Source organism: Desmodus rotundus, chromosome X (genome assembly GCF_022682495.2).
Source record: "Desmodus rotundus isolate HL8 chromosome X, HLdesRot8A.1, whole genome shotgun sequence".
NCBI lineage: Eukaryota > Metazoa > Chordata > Mammalia > Chiroptera > Phyllostomidae > Desmodus > Desmodus rotundus.
In genome coordinates, this window is record NC_071400.1 from 72,368,529 (window position 1) to 72,386,597 (window position 18,069).

Here is an 18,069-nt window from a genome sequence, read left to right on the forward strand (position 1 = left end):
ATGAAGTTGACAAACCTCAGCAAAGCTCAGACTGGAGCTGGGGAGAGGAAGTGAAGGTAACAAGGTGACTTGTGAGGGTCACTGTGCACTTCAGGGCAGAATGGAATGATGTCTTATTCATTAGGCACCAGGTAGACAGGCTAACTTGGGGTGAGTGACTTAGAACTGTGGGACCCTCAATGGATGCGATGTTTCTCAGGCTGTAAAGCTCTCTTCTCCAGTGAACTCATGAGCTCTTTGGGAAAGGAGGACAACCTTCTCATAAAATTATGTTTTTCCTCTGATTTGCATTTTTAAAAGGTTTAGTACTCAAATCCTTAACCCTGGCAAATCTCTCAGCCTCTTGAGGGAGTGGTCAAGGGTTTGCACAAAACGTTTCTGAATAGAAAATAGGCCGTGAGTCTCCACCCACTCCATACACTTTGGTAAATATTATCTTTCTTTTTTAATTACCGCACTGAGAATTTTACCAGATGATTTCTAGAAGCTTACTTATAAACTAATTGGGCACTTCTGCTGTGCAGAGAAACAGACTTTTTTTATTGGTCAACTGAGGCATATACCTGTCTGATGGCATTGGCTCATTCCACACAAGTTCAAACAAAAATTTTCCTGTTGAATACAACCTATTACAACAACAACACCCAGAACCTCACTCGTTGGCTGACCCTGTGCATACTCCTTCTAGTTGTATTTTTATGCTGAATTATGTAACACTTATAGGGAGTAGAGCAGAGTAGGTCCTGTGGCCTTGGCAGGTGAGGGGAATTTACAAAGGGGCTTAAAGTCTCTGTATGTCCCTGCCTTCCTGACCTCTCTCTAGGCTGTTTGTAGCAGGGACAGGGGCTAGATAATTCGTTGAGTTTGGGCAGAATATGGGAGAAGTTGTCTCTATAAATTGCCGTTTGCTGTTGCACACCTTCCTGGACAGTTTTTGTTTGGTCCTTTATTTGTAGGTGGACGACCCCCCTTTCTCCAGCCCTCATTTTCAGTAAACAATGGCAGTGGCACTAAAAGCATCAGTCGCCTAGCACGGTATGGACTGACAACCTCTCCACCTTTCTTCTAGCTTTCCCATTCATTAGGGCTCTTTCCCAGCAAAAATTGCTAAAGGCTTCCTGCGGTTACAAAAGAAGTGGGTGGGGAGCGGTCGGGGTTCCAAGCCTCTCGTTGCAGACAGCCGAAAATGTGCGTTCGGCCGTGGACCTTCGGTCTCGGCCCCTTCCGCCGTCTGGTTCGCGGAGGTGACGACTCCGAACAGCCCCCACCTACACACGGCAGCCCCAGCAGCCCGAACAGCCCGCGGGCCACTCCCCACCTCTTCAAAATCCCCTACACCCGCCCGTTCGCCGTGACGTGTCCCGCGGCGCACGCATGCGCTGCTCGGCTGCTCAGCCTTATTGCCTTTCCCTGGGCCACTGGCCTCCCGACGGTCTGGAGTGGGCGGGGCCTGTGAGTCCGGAGGCCGCGCGGCCGTAGAGGGAGGAGGGCGTGTGTGCGCGGGGTGGGTGCGCGAGGCTCACGAGCTAGTCAGGGCTCAGGCAGAGGAGGAGGAGCTGAAGGCAGCGGCCGCGGCTCCCTCTTGCACCGAGAACGAGTCCTGCGAAGCCTCCTCCCACTCCCAGGCGGGCGGTGGCGGCGGCTGGAGGAGGAGAAGGAGGAGGGAGCGTCTCTGCCGCCGCCTCCTGGTCCCCAGCGCCGATCTGCCGCCGCCACCTCCCTCAGCGGCGTTCCTCCCTCCATGGTCCTGCAGCGGCCCCCCCTGTAGCCCGAGCTGCCCGGCGTCGCGCCAGAGCCAGCCTCGGCAGAGGGAGCGGTCGTGGCCTCGCGGCCCCCGTGGGCTGACGAGCGGAGAGCGCGGCGACGGGCGGTCCCAGAGGATCCGCACGCCGGGCAGCGCGGCCCGAGCAGCGTGAGGAGCAGCGGGCGGGCGGGCGGCGCCGGGCCCGGGCCGCCCTCACTCCTGTGCCCCGGCCCCGCCGCCCGCGCCGGGGCGGTCGCCCGCAGAGGAAGGCGCCGCAGTTTCTGGGCCTTGCAGCCCCACTCGAGCGTCCTCAGCACCGAGGGCTCGCGGGTCCAGAGGGGAGAAGGCGAGCCAAGGAGCGGGCACCGAGCTCTTTAGCGCCCCCACCCCCGTTTTCGGAGCCCTCCACGCTGCGGCCGCTGTCCCCTCCGGACCATGGCCGACGACGACGTGCTGTTCGAGGATGTGTACGAGCTGTGCGAGGTGATCGGCAAGTGAGTCTCCACGCGAGGGAGCGGGAGTGTGGGAAAATGCATTTCAGTGATGTCCGGGTCCTCCCACACCCATACCCGCTCGGGGCCTGACCCCTGCCCTCCACCCCCTCCCCGTCTTCGTCCACCTCACCCCGGAGTATTTATAGACGTGTACGTGGACCTCCTGTCGGGTGGGGTTCTGGGGGGTTCCCAGTGATCGGTGGAGGCCAACGAGCCGAGAACAGCCATCCCATGAGGCGTGGGGCCGGCTGAAATCCGCTGTCTGCATTTTATCTGACGGTTGCACAGGGACGTGGCCGAACCGATTTTATAGTTGCTTCCTGGGAACAGCTGGGGTTATTGTTACCTTGCGTGTACCATAGACCATTAACAAAAAGAGCAGCTGGTGTGGAGAGAAAGAAAGAGAAAGAACATCCAGGGTTTTTAATTGTGGGGTGTGTGTCTATTGTGCAGGTTATTAGATAGATGCCTTTGTGTTCACCCTATAGCCGTATTGGAGGGGGTCATTTAAGACGGGGTGCGTTCAGTTTCAGCAAATTCTTCACCTGGTGTAGACAAACGTAGAATGAGTTGGGGGGATCAGAATTTTTAATGCCTCGTTATGCAATGACTATAAAATCAGTGTTCGAGGCTTCCCTCGACTGTTGTTGGGATGGTGGTTAGTGTGATAGAGCCGTCTGCTTTGAGTCACTGGGCTAGTCTAGAATATAGAACTGACAGTCCAAATGCTCATCCTTTCATCTGTGTTGTACAATTACACTAGGGAAAAGCAGGGAATCAGATTAATCACAGTACTGATTGAGAATTAAATCTGCAGTTCCTCATCTAATTGTCCATTCCTTAAATCTGTTTTGAATAGTTCCCTTTTCATTCTTGTCAAACAGTATTCCAAGTGCACAATCCTGCTAATTTGCTTGTGAGGGAAATGCTGGCAATCCGAAGTTGATTTCCTAGTTCAGTGTGTATTCTGTGGCTTTCGAAGTTGAGATAAGATTTAAGAGCAATTTTAGATTATTTATGGATTGCTAGATGGCTACCATTGAAACATTTTACCTCTTTTTGGAAGTGGTGCTTTATTGTCTATTTTAAGATCCAAGACCTTAGAGCAGTTGGCTCTTTCTCTTTTAAGTTGTCTGCAATGCTGGATTTCAATTTGTTTAAGTGCTGATAACTCATTTTTCTCCTCCCATGTTGAGGTATAACTGTTGCCTCACCTGGTGATTGTGGGTAGACCTTGCTACACACTTTCCTCAGACTGAATTGATAAGACGACATGTTACTCCTTGCCCCTATTGTTTGTTACATGACCAGCCTGTCTACTAGAAGAAGAATATCCAAATGTGCTCCTGGTGAAGTGATTGTGGAAGTGCTCTAGAGCAGCACTGTCCAAAAGACAAAGAATGCAAGCCATATATGTAATTTTACACATGTAAATTTTCTAATAGCCACATTTAAAAGATTAAAAACAGGTGCAATTAATTTTAATAAAATATTTAACCTCATAGATTCAAACTATTATCATTTCAACATGTGATCAGTGTAGAAATTATTAATGAGATGTTTTACAGCCTTTCTATCGTACTTAGTCTTTGAAATCCAGTGTGTATTTTATACCAACAATACATGTCAATTCTGACACTAAGCTAAATTTTCATAGGAAATACTTGATATGTATTTAGGTTTCATAAAATTTGCATTTGCAACAGTAGATTCACATACACAAGTTTTTCCAAGCATACCTAAAAGTTTTCCAATAATGGAATCAAGTATCTCTTTCTAAATTTAAATTTAAATTTATTAAAACTAAATAAGATTAAAAATTCAGTTCCTCTGTTGAACTAGCCACATTTAAGTGCTCAATAGCCATATGTGACTAGCACAATTCTAGAAAGGCAAATATATTTTTTTTAATCCCCTTGGTTTTTTCATTCTCCACACCCAGTAAAGGTGATTAGGTGTTTCCTCAAAGCCCCCAGATGATTGTGTGTGTGCATGTGGTGAATGTTGTCTATTATGTCTTAGTTGTATTTGATTTAAATGAGCCAGAAATGTCATAATTTGGAACTGTGAGATTAAAATGTTAATTATATTGTGATGATGGAATATAGCCATCATTGAATCTGTGTTAGTTACTAGTTCTGATTCCTTAAGGTCTGGAAGAGTTATGATATTGCTCTTTGGATATCTAAAAGAAGTGATCACCTTCACATTAGCACAGCAAATATTCTGCTGATTTATAATTGATAGAATATTGTCAGAAAACACCTGATATGACTAAATTAATCTCTTCTGTTGATTCAGAGCTGCATAATCAGGGAGAACAAGCTAATTTTGAGGTGATAGGTACTCTCTGGCTACCTTAACTACTGTGAACGTGAAATCTCATTCATATCCTACAAAACATCTGACTTGGTCAGTGTCATTTGTGTCACTCCATGAAATAATGAATTCAAGGTGGCCTTCGTGGCAAAGAATGTAATGATGGTGTTCCTTGCCCTGTGTAAAGGTTGAAGGTTTCTCCAGTAAATTGTCTCAGCATATATTGATCTGGAAATTGAAATTCACTTGAGATTTTCTTGCAGGGACCTTGACACCGTACATTTTAACTTAGAATTTGTTCAACTTTGAATTTAAATAGAAAGGCCTTGAAGATGTTCATTTATACTGAAAAGATTTTTGTTGATTTTTATCCAAGTTCTCTGGAATTGTGATTTTCTCGTATGCCAAATTAGTATCACAAGTTCGTTTTAACCCCTGGGTTTAAATTTTCACTAAGGTAATTTTCTTTTGTTGTTGAATTTGTTGGGGTGACATTGGTTAATAAAACCATACAGGTTTCAAGTATACAACTCAATAAAACAACATCTGCATAATGCATCATGCACCCAAAGTCAAGTGGCTTTCTGTCCCCATTTATCCCCATTTGCCCACTTCACCTCCCTCCCCCGCTTTCCCTCTGGCTGCCGCCATACTGTTGTCCATGTCTATGTGTCATATATAGATTTCATTTTTCAAGATCAGCTGACCAATCAGTCCTTCCCCTACCTCACTACTCCCATCTACTATCTTCAAAGGCATAATGTGCCTGAATCCTTATGAATATTGAAAGAATGCTATCTCTTTTTAAAATTTTTAAACTCTTTTCCCATGTCTCTTATTTTTTGAAGTCTTACAAAAAGCTCCTTTGAATGCCTGTTGTTTCCATAACATTTTGCTATACAACATCTTTCAAGCAATGATGGCACCTTACCATAGTCTCTAAACTTTGTTTTAGCAAGTATAGCAGTTACTGGAAAGGAAAGGTATTATACAAATATAGGTAATTGGCTAATTTTTGTCATGATCATTTACTGTATATTTTGCAAATTTAGTTTTATAGGTATATCAATCAATAATATGACATGAAGGAAATTTTATGATTCATCCAAATTAAAACACAGAAACGACCACCTTCATAGTATAACAGTTTCTGTGAAAGAGAATAGCAAAATGCACACTGTTTTCACCTTGTGTAGGCTGAATACTCGCCTGGGTATTCAGTAACCTGTAACTTCTGGCTTTCCTGCTTTGGTAGGACACATACTAAAATTGGAATGCTGTAGCATGACCCTGGCTCAAGGATGACATATAAGGCATGTTGTATTTGTGAAGCATGCTGGATTTGCTTACACGTCAGGAACACTTTATCATATTTAATTACAGTTACTTATTTATGGGTCTCTCTACCTATTTAATAGGGAGCTTCTTGAGGGCAGGGGACATATCTTGTACATCTCTCTCCATTACTGAACACAGGTTCTACAATGTAATAGTCATTCATTAGCTATAGAATGAATTGAGTAGTTTTAATAAAATCTCATTAAAAGGCAAAAAAGCCTATTTATCAACCTCAGAGCAATTGTCCCAAAGGGCTGTATTAGTTTAAAGTAGTGGTTCTCCACCTGACTGCATACTAGAATTACCGGGGGAGCTTTTTAGATAGATCAATTGCCATGCCCCTGTGTCAGAGCAATGAAATCAGAATCTCTGGGAATGGGTTCTGGTCATTGATAATTTTTTTAATGCCCTCTAAAATGATTCTAATATGCAGCTACAATTGAGAGTCACTGGTTCGTGTATGTAGTATTTTGGGACTGGCTTTTCAGAGGCTTATGGTTTTTAAAAAATGGAATGAACATTTTTGGTGGAGGTATTGAAACCAAAAGAACAAAACATGGATTTTATTTTCTCTACGCTGTGTTTCTGAGCCTTGTTGAGTAAGAATTTTGTTTCAGCCTGTTTTTGGCTTTGATTTCTTGAGTGTTTTTAAGATTCACACTGATTCATGACACTCATCAAATGATAGCATGGTGATTGTCTGGTGTTTGGAACAACACAGAACAAGAATTGCTTCAATAACAGTTGATGATGGCTATCCACTAGGATGATTCAATTTAATAATAAGAAATATATCAATTTAAAATAGATTGTGTTTGTACATACACTCACTTGGGAGTATGGTTAAGTGGCTTATATACTTCAAAGCCCATACTTGTGATTCCAGTAATGCTATTTACCAGAAAATTGAGTTAAATGCAGCCTTTATGTATATGCTGGATTAATAATGTATAAATATTTAATTTAACATAGAGAAAAATTCAGCTTTACTATTTTTACTAATTACTTTGACTTTCACATATATCAGTTGGCCCACTGATTTGGTTTGCTAGTATCACGGTGATGGTGGGGGTGGATATTGTATTATGTTGGAACATCTTTCCTAGAAATTTTATTTAGACATTGTAAGTAAACTAGTTTTTAATATTAGGAAGATGTCACGTGTGAGCCTGAAGGAACTAGCAATTGTCCATAAATGAGTAGCTATTCCATGAGGAAGTGCTTGATCAAGTGCCACTCATGTAACAAAGTAAAAGAAACACAATCACCAACTAACCTGCTCGTGGCCCAGAAGGATCCAAGCTATGGAGGTTAAACTGAAGTTCCACAGAGGAAATACCTGTTAAGCATAGGGTGTGGATTCCTACACACAGCAGGCCTTATTGGGAGTCAGTAAGCAGTATTCATCCTGGTGATGGAGTTTGATTCTGGGACCATTTTAGAGGGAACTGAGCTCTACTCAGTTGCTTTTCTGCATTGGCACTACCTCACTCTGAGTCTCGTCATGTCCACATTCTACAGACTGCTTTAGGACTTGGACTTTCTGGAAGTGTGGGTTGCATGTTGTCTTCATAAGTACTTACTGTGACTCCCTTACTTTCCGTGACTGTGACATGCTTCTGTGTCCTTGACATATGCAGTTCACTCCCCTCCGCTTTCCCCTTGTATCTGCAACAGTTTCACCTGGCAAAGTATCTCTGATGTTCCTTAAATTGTGTTCCTGGATATTTTCTTTAAATTGAACATTCTCTTGCCATCTCCAGCTGTAGCTCTACTCAATAAATTAAAGGTGCAGGTATACCTTACTTTCTGAAATTGTTCTTGAGTTAGTGCATTTTCATAAATGTTTTCATATTTTAAATGTGGCAGAAGCACTGTTCAAAGGGACTTTGATATAAGATTGTTTAAAAGAAAACAATCTGCTCTGGCTGGTGTGGCTCAGTGGATTGAATGCCAGCCTGTGAACTGAAAGGTTGCTGGTTCAATTTCCAGTCAGGGCACATGCCTGGTTTGCAGGCCAGGTCTCCAGTTGGTGGTGTGCGATAGCCATCGATGTTTCTTTCCCTCTCTTTCTCCCTACCTTCCCCTCCCTCTAAAAAACACACATAAAATATAAAACAGAAAAGAAGTCTTTATAACTTAATGCCTACTTCATAAGGGGAATTGGCACGTATGCCTTCACATGTCAGGTGTTTTACATGTATTATCTCTTCTACTTGTTCCCATTTTACAGAAGACTGAGATTCAGAGATGTGTGAGTAACATGCCCAAGATCACGTGGAATTCTAACTGGTTCTAAAATCTATTTATTTCATGCTGCATTGGGTTTCCTTAAAGTAAGGGACATGTCTTCAGAGTTTACTTACTGCAAATTTTAATTATTCGACTTTCTAGTTAAATTTCTTACCTCTTCAGTAGAGGTTCCATACTACTGTTCTGTTCATTGTTTCATCAATTTTGTTTTTCTTTTGATCATTCTCTTTAATGAAATATCAGCCTTTGTCACAAAACTAGTAAGTGCATGCATTCTTTAGCAATGGAAATATAGAATCTTGGCCATCCATCCAAAATAGAATTTGTTTTGGAACGTTTTCTACCCCTTTTATAATCCAAGTTTGTCCTTCCAGTTCTCCTGCCCCAACAGATAGAATGGTTGTTTAATTACTCCTAATTGCCAAACCAGAAGTAATGAGGTATCAGAGGTAGGTGTTGGTTGGTAGTGGGGTGGAGTGGTTTCCACAGGGTAGTTATTCCTATATCCTGTTATAAAAACACTGAAATTGTTCTCTCTGGTCCTGAAAACTGTGTACTGAGCCACAGCTGTTGAACTGTAAGCATCTCAGCTGTTTGCCAGCACTGTGCACCTAAATAATCAAGTGACTGAATTATTGCTGCAGAGCAGATACCTGACCCCAGCCAACAAGCTGATGAGGTATACAGCTCTCACATTTGGGTTTTATTTTTTTAGTTGCCACTAACAGTGCAGACTCTAAAACCACCAACTATGGCTCTGGATTTATGCTACAGGGTTCAAGGTGCTATGAGACCTGCTCTCTCTCCATTCTTTCTCTCCCGAGACTACCCAGTCTCTTGGTATCCCCTCTTTCAACTGAGTAAAATGTAATTACCCTGATGGCCATTATGGTACTGTAGTATGATTGGTCAAAGAGCCCTAGTCAGTATAAGAAGAGTCTCTCTTTGACTTTCTATACCAGGAAGATTTCATTTCTAAAGCTATTTGACTCTGTTTCTATTACTTCCTCATTATTAATTAACTAGTTTTTATGAAATAAGTTGTAACAATGACTTAAAAATATAGATGATACAAAAAGGTAAATGGCAGGTCTCTCTCTATTCTCCAACCATCTGTAACCCCATTCTCTAGACGTCACCACTGTCCAGTTCTTGTATACTGTTGTAATGTTTTTGATTAAAGAACAGAATAGGGGGGTGGGGTGGAGGGAAGGGGAGAAAATGCAGACAATTGTAACTGAATAAAAATAAATAAATAATTTTTTTAAAAAAGAACAAAATAGGATCATATTGGTATACTATACTAAAATATTCATTTTCAATTGAAAAATAGTATATTTGATTACCATTCATTATCCATCTATGTACCTAACTCTGTTTCCTCTTAAACTGCTGCCCAGTATTCTATGGTGTGGATTGGTACTTAACTTTGAATTGAGCAACGCCCATTTCCAAGTGGACATTTCTGGAAATACCTCATTGGAGTTTGGATGAGAGATCTGGAATGACAGTGAAGATTTGGAAATCATCTGTGTGGAGGTGAAACGATAAGTGAATGAATTCTTGGGGACTGACTGAGCTGGGGATTGTAGTTTGGAGTATAATTCACAGTGTTCGAAGAATCAGGATAGCTTGGCATCTCAGAGTTTCAAAGAGGTAAGGATAAGTAATAATGTAAAATGCCAGCACACTCTGAGGACCAAGAAAAGGCTTGTCTGTAACAGAGAGACTTTTAAAATGTCTATCAAAATAAATGTAATGTTTAATATTCAGTTCATGGTGTGACTGAAAAGCAAGGATCTGGTTTCATTTCTGTGGATGTTGGTAATATACTATATCTCTCTGAATCTTTTTCAACACCAACATAGTTAGAGTCAAAAGGGAGTATATTATTTTTTCAGTATAATTGTGTTTTGCAGATTGTGATGGCTGGCTTTTAGGTAAAACCATTTGGTTTTCCTAAGGTTAGGTCTTTATGATTCCAGAGCTTGGTGCATAACTTTCAAGTAAATGGAAACCTTAAATGAAATGAGAAAGAACATTTTAGATACTTTTAAGTTCTTGATATTTGTCAAACCTTGTTATTTTCTTTAATCCTTCCCCTATAGGGAACAGAATTCTTCTTTGCCTCAAGGTTTTTGGTCCCAGCGGGATAAGTGTAGTACTCTCCTTCCCTCCCCCCAACTAAATTTATTCATTGGCTTTTTTTAGGTTTCCACATCCATTCTCAATAAGAATTTATTGTACCTAAGCCAATTTTTTTTTGTATCTAAGTGCATATTATTTAACTTCAGCATCTTGTGTTCTCTTACTGGGCTGTTGCATATTGGGGTTTTTTTTTTCAATCTTTTAAATTTTTTTAATATACTTTTTTTGCTTTGTTGCATTGTTTTGAATATCTGAATCATTTACAGATAGGAATGATGATTGTCCTCCCCTTTTGGTATAGTTTAATGATATAAAAAATATACCATGTTGAGCCTGTATCAGGCTTTTAACTTTAATCCTGAATTTAGAGTATTTTGGTGTGTTTTAATATATAATGAAAGTATTGCCATTTAACCAAATGCAGATTTAATGTTTTATTAAAACACTCTAGAGTCTAGCTGTTACTCAATTTCAGAGGTCTCTAGCCCTGCTATGATATGCAGATTACCATTATACCACTGCTGTTTTATAGGATCTTGTTCATGTTTTTAGAAAACTTCATAGATTTTTGGCCTTTCTGCTTGCCCTTGGTATATACTTTCCTCCAAACATACGGATCAAAATTGTTTTGTAGCTTGTAATTCAGCCCCCTACGATGTGATCTGGTAACCTTTGGGCACAGCATGGACATTTTCTCATTATTTCTAGAAGGAATGATAGCTTCTTCATAAGCCATTTGCATGGATTAGTGATAGTAAAGTACAGCATAAGTATTTTTCATTTCTAGAATGTCTCTGAGATACTCAAATTACTTTTGGCAGCTATGTAGATAAGTTTCAACAATTTCCAAATATGCACTTTTTCAGTGCTTAAACACAGGCTCTATTACATAAAAGATACAGTGAAATGAACATTCTTTTCTACCCCATGCATGAAATTGTTAGTGATGTTAACATTCATTTGTTCCTTTATGCATTTATTTCTAGATGTGTGGCCCTGGGCAAGTTAGTTAACCTCTCTGAGCCTCAGTTTCCTTATCTGTAAAATCAGGGTGATATCTTGAGAGGGGGTGTTGTGAGGATTGAATAAAATGATCTATATAAAATGTCTAAGGGTTGTTATTTTAATTGCTATTAATATTATTCACCAGATACTTGAGTTATTCAGTCTAAAGAATCTCTGTCAAAAGGAGAAGCTGACAAATAGTTCATATCTAATCTAACTAGACCTTAAGCTCTGTTAAGGCCAGGGCCATATCTGACTTGTTCACCTAGTATCCTCAGCATAACTCACATAAGGTAAGCACTCCATAGTTGTGGAAGGAGTATGTTAAGTGAGTAATCCATAGACTATAGCCACCTAGTAGAAGGGAGTTGGGGAAATCTTTGCAGAGGATGTGAGGCTTAAATGATTTGTTGGTCTTCTTGGGTGACTCATTTAATCTTTTAGGCCTGTTTCCTTATTTAGAAAAAGGAGTCTAGGAATACAGTTAGAGAAAATAAAGAAATCTTAAGAAAGCTAAAAAGGGAGGGGTAAGATTGAGGGCGGGAGGTGGGCGTGGGTAGGGCAGGGGAAAGTGGTGGTGGGAAAGTGGAGACAACTGTATTCAAACATCAATTTAAAAATTAAAAAAACTACATGGACAAAATTAAAACATAATTTTACTTAAAAATGTACAAAAGATGTTACTAAGTGAAACATTTATTATATATTATTAGATGTAAAAACTTATGAAATTTTAATTCTCTTATATTTAGTCTATAAAAACAATGTAGTTTCTCTTAGAAAAAAAGAAATCTAAAAAATGTTTATTGTTTTATTTTTAATTAATAAACCTTATTTTTAGAAAACTTTTAGGTTTACAGCTCCTATTGTTAGCTTTAGTGACACAGGTAATATATGTAAGAAATTCAAATAATAAATATAAAGTTAAAGTTTTCAGGGACAACTTTAGGAATTCTTTGATTTTTTTTTCTTCTTGGTTCTCAACTTCTGTGGCTTGAGTGCCCATTATATGTTGCACAAGGTATTAAATTTTTTATATTCTCTTAATTTAACCTTGGCCACAACCCTTCCCTTTGAGGCAATCACCCCTCCACATTTTACAGATGAGGAAACTGAAGAAAAAGGAGATTAGTAATTTACCCTGGGCAGAGTGGCAATAGTAAGTGGCAGCATGGGGATTCACACCTGGGCATATGTGACCCATCTAAACACCTGTTCTGCAATACTGTTTTACTGCTTGTCATTTAGTATGAGCAGAGACTGGTTATTTTTTAAGGTATTCTAAATAAAAGGCTTTAACAGTCTGATTTTGTATATTTTAGCAGATTAATATAATGACTTTTTTGGTAACAGCCTTGAGATATAATTCACATACCATACAATTCAGCCATTTGAAGTGTACAATTCAGTGGTTTTTAGTATGTTCACAGAGTTATGCAGCCATCACCACAATAAATTTTTGAACATTTTCATCACCCCCAAAAGAAACCCTGTATACTCCCATCCTTCCCTAACCCAACAACTAATCTCTACAGATTCTGTCTGCAGATGTTCCTATCCTAGATATTTCATATAAGTGGAATCATACAATATGTGGTCTCTTGTGACTGTTTTTTCCCTAAGCATAACGCTTTGAAGGTTCATTCATGTTGTAGATGTATCAGTACTTCATTCATTTTTAAGGTCCAGTAATATTCCACTGTGTGGGCATACCACATTTGTTGACCAGTCGATGGGCCATTTGGGTGGTTTTCACCTTTTGGCTATTATAAATAATCCTGCTGTGGACATTCATGTACAAGTTCTTGTGTGAACATAAGTTTTTCTCTTGGGTATATACCTAGGAGTGAAATTGGGTTCTCTTGGGTTCAAATCGTATTGTAATTTTTTGAGGAATGGCAGGCTGTTTTCCAAAGTGGCTGAGCCATTTTATATTTCCACCAGCAGCATATGAGCTTTTGAGTGCTTTTTAGTCAGGTGAGTACTATCAGAGTTTGCCTGTAGAGTCTATTCAACACATAAATAGGGCATAAATTAAATTTTATGATTTGTTGGCTAACTTTTTATCTCATGGGCATATTTGTAGTGCTTTTCAACAATTTTAGGTGTTGTAGATGATGAGTTGGCAAACTATCTGTAAACTAACAGTAAGTATTTTAGGTTTTCTGGGCCATATGGCATCTATCACAGCTGTTCAACTCTGCCATTGTAGCATGAAGATAGCCATATGAGAACAAGTGAGTGTGGCTATATTCCAGTAAAACTTTATTTACAAAAATAGGTGCTGGACTTGGCCCTTGAACTATACTTCGCTGATTCCAATGTATATTAAAAATAAAAATGGAGCTTATTGTCCAGTTGTCATTCTTGTTTACCCTCAAGGTTGGGAAGTTCTTTCAGTGGTCTGAGTAGCCCCATAGTGAGTAGGTTGTTTCTGCAAAATGTAAAAATATTCAGACTGGTCCACTGAACTGTTTCACTGTTACATAGGGAAATGCTATACATTTAGTATTTCTTCTCTTTTCTTTCCTTTTCTTTTCCCTCCTTTCCCTTCCTTCCTTCCATCTTTCATTCCTTCCTTCCTTCCTCCCTCCCTCCCTGTCTTTATAAAACTCCTTTGAGTTTTCTTTTTGATCCTGGGTTAAAAAAGAAAACCAGCAAAATTATTCTACTTTGACTGGAAGCAATATAAATGTGAGTTCCTGGAAAAATTATTTCTTTCATTCTACCTTATTGCCTGTAGAATGGATGAAAATAGAGCTGAGAACATACTACAAATTATCAGAAATTAATGATTATTTTAAATATTGGCTTTAATAAAGTTAGGGGGGAAATCACTAGCTAAATCCCGATCCCTAATTAGAGAGTTATGATGTGTCATTGGTCTGTTTTATGACTTCACTAAGAGGCCCTGATAGAGTCATCGTTTTGAATTAGGAGTGTGTGTGTGTGTGTGATATGAAAATAAAAATTCTTCTTTCACCTTTAATTGGAAACTAATCAACAAAACAAACAAGCAAGCAAAATATAACCAGAGACATTGAAATTAAGAACAAACTGACAGTAACCAGAGGGGAGGTGGGAGAGGATAATGGGGGGAAAGGGGGAAGGGTTTTCAGTAACAACTATAAAGGACACATGGACAAAACCAAGGGGGTGGAATCAGGCGAGGGAGATGGGGATGGCTGGGGTAGGGGAGAGCGGTGGGAGGAAAAGGCAGACAACTGTACTTGAACAATAAAGTAAAAAAAAAATTAAAAAATTTATTTTAATTTACCTACATAATTTTTTTAATTAATTAATTTATTTTTATTCAGTTACAATTGTCTGCATTTTCTCCCCTTCCCTTACCTACATAATTTTAAATAGTTTCTATAATAATAAAGAAAATAAAAGTTATCAAATTCTACTTTATGTCTGAGGTCCATTTACTCAATGTATTTTATGGTAGTAGACACATACTATTTAGAATGCTTTGCGGCTTTTAAAATTGTCATTGCTTATGTACACAGGAAAGAGTATTTTTTTGAGAGAGACAGTTATTTGTTTATTTCTTTTTTCAATTATTTATTTATTAAGTATATTTTATTGATTGTGCTATTACAGTGGTCCCGTTTTTTTCTTCCCTTGTTCCCCCTCCACTCTGTACCCCTCTTCCCTCCAGCATTCCTACCCCTGCTTAGTTCATGTCTATGGGTCACAGTACATATAAGTTCTTTGGCTTCTCCATTTCCTATACTATTCTTAACCTCCCCCTATCTATTTTGTGTCTACCAATTATGCTTCTTATTCCGTGTACCTTTTCCCCCATTCTCCCCTTCCCCCTCCCCGCTGATAACCCTCCATGTGATCTCCATTTCTGTGATTCTATTCCAGTTCTAGTTGCTTACTTAGTTTGTTTTTGTTTTTAGGTCAATTTGTTGATAGTTGTGAGTTTGTTGTCATTTTACTGTTCATAGTTTTGATCATCTTCTTTTTCTTGGATAGGTCCCTTTAACATTTCATATAATAATGGCTTGGTGATGATGAACTCCTTGAACTTGACCTTGTCTGGGAAGCACTTTATCTGCCCTCCCATTCTAAATGAAAGCTTTGCTGGATAGAGGAATCTTGGATGTAGGTCCTTGCCTTTCATGACTTCAAATACTTCTTTCCAGCCCCTTCTTGCCTACAAGGTTTCTTTTGAGAAATCAGCTGATTGTCTTATGGAAACTCCTTTGTAGGTAAGTGTCTCCTTTTCTCTTGCTGCTTCTAAGATTCTCTCCTTATCTTTAATCTTGGATAATGCAATTGTGATGTGCCTTGGTGTGTGCTTCCTTGGGTCCAACTTCTTTGGGACTCTCTGAGCTTCCTGGACTTGTAAGTGTATTTCCTTTGCAAGATTGGGGAAGTTTCTTTCATTATTTTTCAAATAGATTTTCTATTTCTTGCTCTTCCTCTTCTCCTTCTGGCACCCCTATAATTTGGATGTTGGAATGTTTAAAGTTGTCCCAGAAGTTCCTAAGCCTCTTGTTTCTTCATTCTGTTCTGGCTGAATGTTTATTTTGTCCTTTTGTTCCAAATCGTTGATTTGAGTCCTGGTTTCCTTCCCTTCACTGTTGGTTCCCTGTATATTTTTATTTTATTTCGTATAGCTTTCACTTCTCCCTTTATTTTGTGGCCATATTCAATAATTTCTGTGAGCATCCTGATTACCAGTGTTTTGAATTCTGTATCTGATAGGTTGGCTATCTCCTCAGGTGCAGATAGGTCGCTTAGTTCTTCTTCTGAAGTTTTAATCTGTTCTTTCATTTGGGTTGTATTTCTTGTCTGGGCGCACCTCTTATGTTGTAAGGGGAGAGCCTTGGGTATTGCTAGGGCCAGGCAACCCACTTGGCTGCCTTGTGGCACTGTATGTGGGGTAGGGGTCAGAAAGGGAACAATGCTGCTCACTCAGCTCTTGCCCTGCCTTCAAAAAACTGGCATTCTCCCATTGCCACAACCCCCACAGGTTTTTGCAGCCAGAGGTTCTGAGGCATTATTTTGCCCACACTGGAAACCTAGGCTGCTCAGTCTCTCACTTCCCAGTTGTTCCTCCCGGTTTATCCGCTTGTGAATGTGTGACCATCTGGTCAAACTCCCGCCACCTTGCTGTGCACCCTGGCTGTCCATCTCCTCCTCTCCTACCAGTCTGGATGTTTCTATTTTAACTCCATGGTGGTCAGGCTTCCATACAGTTCAATTTTCTGGCAGTTCTGGTTGCTTTTTGTTTTTAAATTTGTTGCTTCCATCTTTTAGTTGTTCAAGGAGGTGAAGCATATCTACCTTTGCCTCCATCTTGGCCGGAGCTGTGCAATTCTATTTATTTATGTATTTATTTGTTTATTGATTGATTTGAGAGAGACGAGAAGGGAGGGAGAAAGAGAGGGAGAGAAACATTGCTGTGAGAGAGAAACATTGATTGGTTGCCTCTCCTGCATGCCCAGACCAGAACCGAACCTGCCACCCAGGCATGTGCCCTGAACGGGAATTGAACTGGTGACCCTTCGTTTTGTGAGATGATGCCTAACCAACTGAGCCACACAGGTCAGGGCTATTTCTTTTTTCCTCCCATTTTTTAAAAAGTTTTATTAAAGGTTTTATTTATTTATTTTTAGAGAAAGGGGAAGGGAAGGAGAAAGAGAGGGAGAGAAACATTGATCTGTTGCCTCTTGCACGCCTCCATCTGGGAACCTGGCCCACAACCCAGGAATGTGCCCTGAGTGCGAATCAAATTGGTGACCTTTTGGTTGTCAGGCTAGTGCTCAATCCACTGAGCCATACCAGACAAGGATTCCCCCCGCCCCATTTTAAAGTTATTTTTATTTTTCAATTACAGTTGACATACATTATTATATTAGTTTCAGGTGTATACCCGTGATTAGACATTATTTTAGTATCTTACTAAGTGATTGTCCTGATAAATCTCAAACCCATCTGACAATATACATAGTTACTACAATATTATTGACTATATTCCCTATGCTTTACTTTACATCCCCATGATTATTCTGTAACAACCAATTTGTACTTCCTAATCCCTTCACCTTTTTCATCAAACCCCCAACCCCCCCCTCCCATCTGGCAACCATGATAATGTTCTCTTTATCTATATGAGTCTGTTTCCATTCTGCATGTTTGTTTGTTTTTTGTTTTTGATACAATTGTTGATAAATATTTATTGCCATTTTATTGGGTTTTTTTTAATCTTTTTTTCCTTAAAGAAGACCTTTTAACGTTTCATGTAATACTGGTTTGGTGGTTTTGAACTCCTTTAGCTTTTTCTTGTGTGGTAAGATCTTTATCTGTCCTTTGATTCTAAACATTAGCTTTGCTGGATATAGTAATCTTGTTTGTAGGTCCTTGCTTTTCATCACATTGAATATTTCTTGCCATTCCCTCCTGGCCTGCAAAGTTTCTTTTCAGAAATCAGTTGACAGTCTTCCATATGGGAGTTCCCTTGTAAGTAACTAACTGCTTTTCTCTTGCTGCTTTTAAGATTCTCTCTTTGTCTTTAACCTTTGGTATTTTCATTATGTGTCTTGGTATGGGCCTCTTTGGGTTCATCTTGTTTGGGGCTCACTGTATTTCCTGGACTTGTATGTCTATTTCCTTCACCAAGTTAGGGAAATCTTTTGTCGTTATTTTTTCAAATAGGTTTCCAGTTTTCTGCTCTCACTTCTTCTTCTGGTACCCCCATGATGTGAATGTTGGAATGCTTGAAGTTGTCCCAGAGGCTCTTTATACAAT

General features: G+C 39.8%; 1 protein-coding gene across 10 annotated transcripts in view; it reads left to right on the forward strand.

Moving 5' to 3' along the window:
• Positions 1–1,518: 1,518 nt before the first annotated feature.
• The window catches only part of CASK (calcium/calmodulin dependent serine protein kinase), a 439,221-nt gene continuing 422,670 nt past the window's right edge, over positions 1,519–18,069 (forward strand). For 3 of the 10 annotated variants that reach the window (XM_045187586.3, XM_053917276.2, XM_053917278.2), the window contains exon 1: positions 1,520–2,238. In XM_045187586.3, coding sequence (XP_045043521.1) covers positions 2,180–2,238 — 59 coding nt within the window. In that variant the 5' untranslated portion in view covers positions 1,520–2,179. Of the gene's footprint in view, positions 2,239–18,069 lie in introns of all 10 variants that reach the window. The other 7 variants (XM_053917275.2, XM_053917277.2, XM_053917280.2 and 4 more) reach the window with 4 other exon arrangements.